Here is a 10,344-nt window from a genome sequence, read left to right on the forward strand (position 1 = left end):
TTGAGCGTGATCACAGCGATTTTGGCAGTTTTGCAACCAACTCATAGGACTGACAGCATGATAATCGAAGCGCTCAATATGGAATTTATGATTGAACAAAATGAACAGAAAGGATCATGATGTGGGTGTTTTACAGAAATCCGGCCGAGGGGAGTACCCGATACATCAAGCAGCAAAGTCACGAGACATCAACAATTTGATGCTACTTTTATTACGGCACGAAGTCAACGTTAATCAACTGTCCGATGATGGCAATAGCGCAATTGATTTTATATGTCCATCACACGCCCATACCTTCGCCAAAAGTATTGAATGCATAAATCTGTTACTCAAACACGGGGCCACTATAGATACAGCTAACCTAGCGAAACGTTTGGCAAAGTTGAAGCAGGAAACCGAGATCCTGGCTGAATTTATGCAAGGAATTGAACCCTTCGTAACGGTGACTGCAACTGGCTTACCTGAGACTGAGACTGAGACTGTGGATAACCACATGTTATTGGAGAATGCCATCACCTGTGGGAACTTGGAGAGGGCTAAACAAATCATTGAATCGCACGCAAGCCCACAAACCTCACCATACATATCCAAGAAAATACTTACCATTTGTTTTGAACGCGGATGCTTTGAAATGTTGGAATATATATTCCAAATACTTCCAGCGGCTGGAATAGAGTCCCGGATAACCAAGAAGACATGGCTGTCGTTTTTGGTACAGCGTGTAACTGGATCGGATCCCGAGTGTCGGTTTTTCAAATGCTTGAAGCTATGCCTGACCTATCCTCAATTCGACATCGACGAAAGAGATGGTTGGGATTATACTGCTTTGCACTATGCGGCCACCTTGAAACTGAAGCACTTGCAGGAGCTGCTCCTTCAGAAAGGTGCATACATAGGTGGAAGGGACATATTTGGCGTTTACACGATTAGCCAAATTGACCCACTGGTGCTGGTGCGACACTTTGATTCCTGTGTGTACACTAGCCCCAGGATAGCGGATGAGCATGGTGCAAACTCACCTATTGTTTACGTCATGTTGAACAACTTTGCTCCCCCCAAGCACGAGGAAAACAATGCGAGTCCTAAAAGCAAATCAAATGTAGATGTATCGTATAAAAGCATGCGACCTGCATTGATGGAGTTCACCAATGTGTCCAAATTGTCCAGGTTAAATGAAAAAGAAAAAAAAGCTCGACAGCAGCTCCTTGAACATCCAGTAATTGCTACTTTTCTTTACATTCGTGAGCCACCACCGACTACAGTGGGATTGTTGTTGAGATTTATCAGATTAGTACCGGCTATCTTATTGTTTGTACCCTGGGACAGCCGGTGGTTTATCTGGTGCGAATCGGTTCTGCTCATTTGTCTCTTTATATTCGAAGTCATCCTGAATGCTAGTTACATCACGCACTTTTTTGATAAACGCATAAAAAACAAATTTCAATCGGTGCCTAATCCAACAATCCTCTTCACCATGCTGGTGGAGATAGTTTTGATAGCGTGTTTGATATATTTCACATTTTTGGAATACAGCAAGGTCTATCAGCTGAGATGTTGCATCCTGCTTGCAGGATTCGCTACTAAACGATTCATTGCCAGCTGGGACTGTTTAGCTGAGAAAATCCACACACTAGACATAGTTGTTACGAAGGTTATATGCAACTTTATTATATGTTCGTTTATATTTGGAATATTTGTGCTCTCCTTTTGCGTGCACGACTCAAACTTTGGGCAAACGTTTGTACCGTCGAATAACACTGCTAGCTCGACTAATACGACCATTGAGTCAATATCCAAAACCGCAAAATTGATTGATCAACTGGCGATGTTTGATGGTAAGACTTCTTCATCCTCTGTTCCCGTTAGTATGCTTGTTACTTGTTGCGTCCAATAGCTAATTTGCGTTTGGTTACTTTTCATTCCTAACAGGAAAGATAATTGTGTTGGATAAGAAAATGGACTTGGCATTTTATGGAGTTGGTTTTGTAAGTTTTCTTATTTTAATGCCAATTGCTTTGGCGAACATAATAACTGCTTTAGCAATTACAGATGTTTCGGTAAGTAACGGTATGGTAGATGGGTAGGATGGATGGATTACTGAACACAACATATTACAATTCCTTGCATGTTGATTGCAGGAACTCACCGCCCGATCGAGGTGTGTAAAAATCGCTCTCAGGATTAGCAACGCTTTTGTGCCAGAGCATCCGGCCGTTGAGCTATGGAGAGGAATGTCAAAATATATGGAAGAACAGTAAGTTTCCACCTTAAACCTCCAAAGCCTATCTCGTCAAACATGTTATTGTCTTTTCATTTTAAAGGTCGAGGAGCTCTCTGCTGAGTTGGTGGCGGTCAAATAGAGCAGTGAACACTATCAGTAGTAATTCTTCAAAAGCTAAACTGTAACTAACCCACACAAAATTATTGTCTTTTGTTTATTGTTTATGTAACCTTTTTCTATGCCTTCATATTGCAGGTGTTTCTCGCTCAGCAACCGCAATAATGTCCAATACATTGCAATGTATGTTTCAAGTGCTGTGCGTGTTCCTGTAAGTAGTACAGTACTGGTTTTTAATACTTTTCTCAATTTTTGTTAGGTACACTGCACGAAACCATGAAATAGAACTTCACAGAGTAAACGACGAAGCCGAGAAGCCGGAAATTTTATGGAAAGCAGACGACAAATTTACCAAATTATTAATAGATGCTGCATTTGCTGATGAATTCACATGAGGATTGTTTTTTTTGTTGTGCTGGTTGATAGAAAACAGTTCAGTTAAACTACAAGCAAAGTTTGTAGTTCACAGTTCAGTGTCTGACCTGTACGGATATGTTTGTGATAAGTACGATAGACTTTATTTAAAAAAAACACCAAGGAAGAAACAACCCGGTTGAACAAATTCCTAAATCTTCTTCTTCATTGGCTCAACAACCGATGTCGGTCAAGGCCTGCCTGTACCCACTTGTGGGCTTGGCTTTCAGTGACTAATTGATTGCCCCCCCCCCCCCCCCCATAGCAGGATAGTCAGTCCTACGTATGGCGGCGCGGTCTATTTGGGGATTGAACCCATGACGGGTATATTGTTAAGTCGTACGAGTTGACGACTGTACTACGAGACCGAAATTCCTTAATATTGAAGTATTATCTAGAAGTAAGGGAACTCTACTTAGTCTAGGATAGTATATAGCATAGTCATAATAATCTACGTAAGTAATAAGTGTGCCGGGCCCGACGGCCAAGCTGACCGCGACCCGTTGTGTAGCGCTTTAAAACCGTCTGCTACCACGGAACAGTACCGGGTAAAGGAGTTCGGGAGCGTCGAAAATTGTTTTATAAATAAAAAACGTTTCAAACATAACACATAGTATCGTGCTAAACTTTGCCACCGTAGGGATGCTTGGTTCGCCGTACTGAGCTATACGCTGCACTGAGCTCAGGAAGCTCTTGATTCATCCTACTCCTCACAAACTCCAGATAATGCGTCGCTCAAACAAACCTAGCGCGTTTGCATCCTCCGCTCGAGTGGTTCATGACTCGTGGCCATAGAGGACATCTCACATTACGTGCGGCCTCGAAGTCTTCTCGAACTCATCCAATACATTGGAGAGACCGGTAAAGGATCGTGCCACGGATGTCGTTGTCTAGCCCCGCGCTTCGAAAGACACCTTCCAGGGCGATTTTGAAGAGCAGGTAGGAGAATCCGTCACTTTGTCACCTCAGACCCTGTGAGATTCGAACGATTTCGAAGTAACGATCAAGTGTGATACTCTCAGCTTGCACTGCACCCCGTTCATGGTGACCTCAAACAGCCGGATCAACTTCCTCCGAATGTGGAGCCGCGGCATGATGTTCCATTGCTGTTTGTGGTCTATGGTGTCGTAGGCTGCCTTGAAGTCGATGAACAGGTGGTGCGTAAGGATCTTTTGCTTTCCGCTCTTCTGGAGGATCTGCCGTAGAAAAAAAATTTGATCGGTGGTGGATTTGTCTCCAACAAACCTGGTAGCAAGCTTGGTAGCTGTCAACGAAATTTGTAGCAAAGGGCGCAATTCTGCTGAACAGGATCTGAGACAGGCTCTTGTAGGTGGCATTAGGGACTGTGATGGCTCGATAGTTCGAGAAACCTTCCAGCCTGCCAATCTTTTGAACCCACTCTATGGTGAGTGACACCCAGTTTCCACTCCTCCGGCAGTTATTCCTGTTCCCAAATTCTCACGATCATCTGGTGCATTCCATATCCATATCGTCAAATATATCGCTGAACGGACACCACCCGATCACTCTCTGTTGCATCGCATAAAGCACCATCAACGCAGTACAGATACGACCATCCCACGAAAGAGTTCTTCAGTTCCGCGTTCCGAGCATCGAAATGTAAGTCGTTGTTCCTTGTGTGGGTCTGGATCAATGCGATACTTCTTGTTGTTGTCCTTACGGTGCGTAGGTATTTTGGTAAAGGTGGCTTGTAAGACCTCTCCTCCAAACTCCAATCTCATCTCATAAATTAAGTAAGTTAAGTTAAGTAATAAATATGTAGCAAAATATAAATCAAGTGTTTTCAATGACATTAAGATCGCTTTCAAAAATGCAAATGCTAGCTCAGAATGAGTGAGTCACTTCAATCTTATCATTAAATTCTTCGTATTTCACGCAACAACTGTGGTAGGCTCTAGCCCAGTGGTTTTCAACTGGTGCGGAATACCTACCAAAAGGGATTTTTTTACTTTGGAAGGGAAGGGGGCGATTTTTGTAACCAAAATTTCGCTAAATGTCATGGAGGTTATGATTACATTCCTTAACTATGTATGATACAATTGCTATCATTTGTATTCTGCTAAAACATCGTTGTTGAGGTTTTTGTGTCGCTTTTGTTTCATCGGATCAGCGTTGAACCGTTATTCACTAAATTGATAAGACTCTCATGGCAGTTACTTACTTTATGGCTGATAACAACTTGCTATTTATACTCTCTTTGCAAGAACTACAGAGTAAGCGAACGATGGCATAATTAGCCAGTCGAATTTGCAATTCAACTAGTTTGGTACCTTCCACCGTCCAGTCAGTTGCAAACATTCTTTTCTAAACAAGTGAAATTTGCTTCGTGCTTCGTTGCTGAAAAATATGGCTCAACAATTACAAATATTCCAAGTAGATTAACATTTGAAATATATTGTAGAATGTGATTCTATTTATGATTTATGTTTATTTAGAGGATGTTGAAAAACTGTATTGAAAATCAAGACCTGTTTTCGTTCCAATGGATTCTTAATACGCTAAAAAATGATCCACAATTACAAACCATCCTGGCGACAGTCGTACAATCGGTGTTTGAGATTGTTTTAACCCAGCCAAACAGTGAAAACTTCATCAAAGAGTGTCTAGATAATGGTGCTCTCGCTGATCAGGTCAGTGTTGGTGTATAGTACGTTCCACTTTGAGCGAGATCACAGCGGAGTTGCGATTGCATGCAATCAGTATTTCACTGAACGCCAAGTCCACTAGTGGTACAGGCAGACCTTGACGGAAATCGGTTGTTTTGCCAAAGCCGAATTATAGTGCGTAGAACTTCAAATACTATGTAATTTTGTAATTTACCAAAAACTCCTGTTTAAAAGAAATGTTTGTTGCATATTTGAAGACACGCTTGCGCTTCGATTGCACCGAATCATGCCCGGAAATGATTATGACAGTTTTGCAACCAACTCATAAGACTGACAGCATGGCAATTTTGCAATCGCGTTTGCAATCGCGCTCTATGTGGAACAACTTAATGATTGAACAGAATGAAAAAAAAAATCATAATATGAGTATCTTACAGAAATCCTGCCGAGGGGAGTACCCGATACATCTAGCAGCAAAGTCACGAGACATCAATAATTTGAAGTTACTGCTATTACGGCACGAAGTCAACGTTAATCAACTGTCCGATGATGGCAATAGCGCAACTGATTTTATATGGCCATCACACGCTGACGAACTCTCCGCCGATACCTTCGCCAAAAGTATTGAATGCATAAATCTGTTACACAAACACGGGGCCACTATAGATACAGCTAACCTAGAGAAACGTTTAGCAAAGTTGAAGCAGGAAACCGAGATCCTGGCTGAATTTATGCAAGGAATTGAACCCTTCGTAACGGTGGCTGCAAGCGGTGTACCTGCGACTGAGACTGAGACTGTGTTATTAGAGAATGCCATCACCTGTGGGAACTTGGAGAGGGCTAAACAAATCATTGAATCGCACGCAAGCCCACAAACCTCACCATACATATCCAAGAAAGTACTTACAATTTGCTTTGAACGCGGATGCTTTGAAATGTTGGAATATATATTCCAAATACTCCCAGCGGCTGGATTAGAGTCCCGGATAACAAAGAAAACATGGCTGTCGTTTTTGGTACAGCGTGTAACTGGATCGGATCTCGAGTGTCGGTTTTTCAAATGCTTGAAGCTATGCTTGACCTATCCTCAATTCGACATCGACGAAAGAAATGGTTGGGATTATACTGCTTTGCACTATGCGGCCACCTTGAAACTGAAGCACTTGCAGGAGCTGCTCCTTCAGAAAGGTGCATACATAGGTGGAAGGGACATATTTGGCGTTTACACGATTAGCCAAATCGACCCACTAATGCTGGTGCGACACTTTGATTCCTGTGTGTACACTAGTCCCAGGATAGCGGATGAGCATGGTGCAAACTCACCTATTGTTTACGTTATGTTGAACAACTTTGCTCCCCCCAAGCACGAGGGAAACAATGCGAGTCCTAAAAGCAAATCAAATGTAGATGTTTCGTATGAAAGCATGCGACCTGCATTGATGGAGTTAACCAATGTGTGCAATATTTCACATTCCGAGGAAAACATACGCCAGCAGCTCATTGAACATCCAGTGATATCTACCTTACTTTATATTCGGGACCCACCAGTAACGCCATTTGTGTGTTTTTTTAGATGTATCAGACTAGTTCCGTTTATGTTAATGTTCGTTTTGAACTATTCTAGCTGGTTTATCTTGTGTGAATTTATTTTGCTGTTTGGTCTCTTTATATTCGAATTCGTTCTGAACTTCGGTTACTTCAAGTACTTTTGCGATACAAGTCGCAAAAATCTTTTCCGATTATTGCCGAAAAAGTCAATCACAATGTTGATAGAAATAGTGATGATACTAAGTTTGATGTATTTTACATTTATTGCATACAACCAATTGAACCAGCTGGTCTGTTGCATTCTTCTCGCGGGAATCAACGCAAAACGATTCTTTGCCAGCTGGAAGTGGTCGGCCAAGAACATTTATGCACTAGAAATTGTAATGGGGAAAATTATACTCTACATTTTGAATCACGCATACATATTTATAGTATTTGCGTACGTATTTTACGTTCAAGCTGTATTTTTAAACGTTGAAATGAAGTCTTTGGCGTCTAATAGTACTGAAAGCATGACAAATACGACATTAGCGTCAATATCTATTGCCAACACACTGCTTGACCAATTGGCGATGTTTATTGGTAAGCCTCCTGTTCCTGTTGTTATTGATTGCTTATAAAATGTATCACTTACTTGCTTCTTATCATTCACAACAGGAGAACTAAACATAGCTGACAAGAGACTTGACAGCTGGTTTTCTGCACTGACCGTTGGAAGTTTTCTTATCATAGTGCCGATTTCCTTGGCTAACCTTATATCGGCTTCTGCAATTGTAGACGTTATGGTTTGTATTGTATAGTATTGTATAGTATAAAGTTTGCATTGAAAAAATGAACGTTCTTCGTCATGTTTCGAGGCAAGATTGTTGGCTTAGAGCTTTTGCGTCATGTAGGTCTAGAAAACATGAATGGGTCGCAGCTGGAGTATGTTGGATCGGTTCTCGTACTACAGTGTCATATCTAAATTCAGCCGAAATTCTTAACATTTCATTAGCTCAGGTTACGATACACCCTTGATAAATATAAAACTCAATGTTCATATTTTTAAATGCAAACTTAGATTAGTTAGATAAATATGACTTAATAAGACACATCGACATTTAATTTTCTCTCGACTGCAGAAAATCTACGACGAATCTAGGCGCATAGACATTGCTCTTAGATTTGGCTACGCTTGTGATTTAGAACATCCAGTTTTTAAGTTTATTCAATATATTATAAATCGGAAATGGTTAGTATTCATTGTAATCTACTACATCTGTTTTTAAATTACACACTTACGATTGATTTCATATTTTCATCTCGAAGAATCGATTGGGGTCCACAGCCATCTTTCATAATATTCTTTCTAAGTCCTAAAACTAGATCCCTACCATTCAAAAGCAATACATAAATCTTTGAACAAGTGGCGACAGCCTGCCAAAATTACAGATACAAATGGCCTATATCAAAATTGAAAAAAGAGTAACAATTTTAAAAACAAAATAATTTGTTTTGAGCTTATTTTCCAGGCTTGAAATCACCCAGTTCCAATATTGAAGTGATTTGGAACATCCTGTTTTTCTAATCATAAAAAAATATCTATTCGATTCACTAAAGATGCATGTCATTTCAAAATTCAAAATATTCGTACCTGGCTGGAAACGAATTTAAAATCTCAACATTTTTCTATATTTTCATCTGAATGGCGATGCGATCTCTAGCTGTTCGATAAAAAGATGATTTTTATTGCTTTCACCAAATCTAGAGAAAATCATCAGCAGCATACAAATCTACAATCTATTTTTCTAAACATTTTTTATCTCTTACTGTTAAAGGTGGTTGATGCTCCGGGATGATGTAAAATATATTGCAATGTATGTTATGTTATAACATCGTATTGCTCCTGCTGATAGTGCTTTCTTTTTAATACCTCTCTTATCGTTTTTAGGGACACTGGAAAAAACTTTGAAATCACGCTTCACGTAAATAACTCGAATAAGCAGGAAACTTTGTGGCAAACAGACCGCCAATTTGCCAAAAGATTAGTTAATGCTGCGTTTGCTAACCAAGTGCAGAAGACCCCTCAATCTGAGTCGAGAGTGTTGCGCAAATCTTCTCGATTTAAAGAGGAGAGGTTTGCGACAAGCTCACTTTGAAGATGGTAGGCCGCCCTAATACCCTAATATTTTCTTAATTAATAATTAATATGATGCCTTGTTAATTAAGATGATATATTTTCATAATGCTGACTGCTAATTTTATGTTTGAAAATGGTAATAATAATTGTTTATAAAAATTACTTAAAATGAAGTCTTTTACATGTGAAATGAAAAATTGATATCATAAATATTTATAAACCCGCGAAATTCATTCCATGCTCCACGCTCAGTACCTAACTCCAATCAGTGTTCAATTCCGCAATGTGTTCTCTTATTGATTATAAAAAATTATTATTACTTTTTTGTTAATACAACTTAGCCGAAACCATATACTCAAAACGATAAGCTTTGCAGTACAACTTCTTAAAAACTGCAACAGCAACTAACGTCCATAATGAATCATATTAATGACTTCGCTGGTGATGAAGTCATTTCACATCTAAAAGAACGGCTATTTCGCTTCTATATTGCAAGAAGAATGCATCATCATATCATCTGTCAGCAGTCGTGATCGACACATGACAAAACACCGGCTCGTGCTGGCGTTGTGCCTTAGAACCACACTACAACTCTTCTCATTGCCCGAGCGCGTTGAAATAATAATAAAACAGTTGCATTGATAGTTGATAAAACAGGAAATCTTCACTAGCAAACGGAAAAGATGTGCTTGAGAACATCAATGTCAAAGAGTGATGTGAGTGATTAACTTCACAAACGCAAACTATGATTGTATTTTTTTTTAATTCAGGAGGAACGGCCCAAAAAGGCCGTATTGCTTGAACTATGATTGCAAAGCGGAATAATTTCGTGCAATTGTGATCAGGTACTGTACCCTTCAAAATGTTAGAATGTGAATGTTGCATGTTTTCATTGCCATTTACTTTACTAACTTTCAATGCAATACACGCAGCGGTACGTTTAATGTTATCATGCACTTATGAAGAATAAGTGTTTGAATAAATATGTATTACATCCTGTGTTTATCGTTTTATTTTATTGAGCTCAAGTCATTTAGTATTGATCAATACCGATAAGTTTAACGTTCGAACAAGAACGAATCAATCCTCACCCACCCATAAGTGTTCAAATTATTCTTTCCTGCATAGTAAGTGCATTTCTTGGGCAGCTTTTGCACTTGTCTACCTTACTACATCGGAGACACATCTCTTTGATTGGTAACATCGCACACTATATTAAACGGGACCGCCCATCTGCCTGCAGAAAGCACCGGAACAAAGCATTCCGTTGGTCGTATTGTAGCAACAATGGCTTTGCT

General features: G+C 39.9%; 1 protein-coding gene across 16 annotated transcripts in view; it reads left to right on the forward strand.

Annotated features, from left to right (window-relative positions):
• Window positions 1-10,047, forward strand: part of LOC4577455 (hemicentin-1) — a 39,460-nt gene extending 29,413 nt beyond the window's left edge. For 7 of the 16 annotated variants that reach the window (XM_061647272.1, XM_061647273.1, XM_061647277.1 and 4 more), the window contains 6 exons: window positions 137-1,835; window positions 1,930-2,057; window positions 2,139-2,254; window positions 2,322-2,402; window positions 2,477-2,521; window positions 2,598-3,359. Coding sequence is in view for 10 of the 16 variants with exons in the window: in XM_001238501.3 (XP_001238502.3) it covers window positions 137-1,835; window positions 1,930-2,057; window positions 2,139-2,254; window positions 2,322-2,402; window positions 2,477-2,521; window positions 2,598-2,733 (2,205 nt within the window). In the remaining 6 variants the exon portion in view is untranslated. Of the gene's footprint in view, window positions 1-136; window positions 1,862-1,929; window positions 2,058-2,138; window positions 2,255-2,321; window positions 2,403-2,476; window positions 2,538-2,597; window positions 5,147-5,208; window positions 5,404-5,816; window positions 7,510-7,584 lie in introns of those variants that run through there. The other 9 variants (XM_061647265.1, XM_061647266.1, XM_061647264.1 and 6 more) reach the window with 9 other exon arrangements.
• The last annotated feature ends 297 nt before the right edge of the window (window positions 10,048-10,344 follow it).

The sequence above is a fragment of the Anopheles gambiae genome, chromosome 2 (assembly GCF_943734735.2).
Source record: "Anopheles gambiae chromosome 2, idAnoGambNW_F1_1, whole genome shotgun sequence".
NCBI classification, from domain to species: domain Eukaryota; kingdom Metazoa; phylum Arthropoda; class Insecta; order Diptera; family Culicidae; genus Anopheles; species Anopheles gambiae.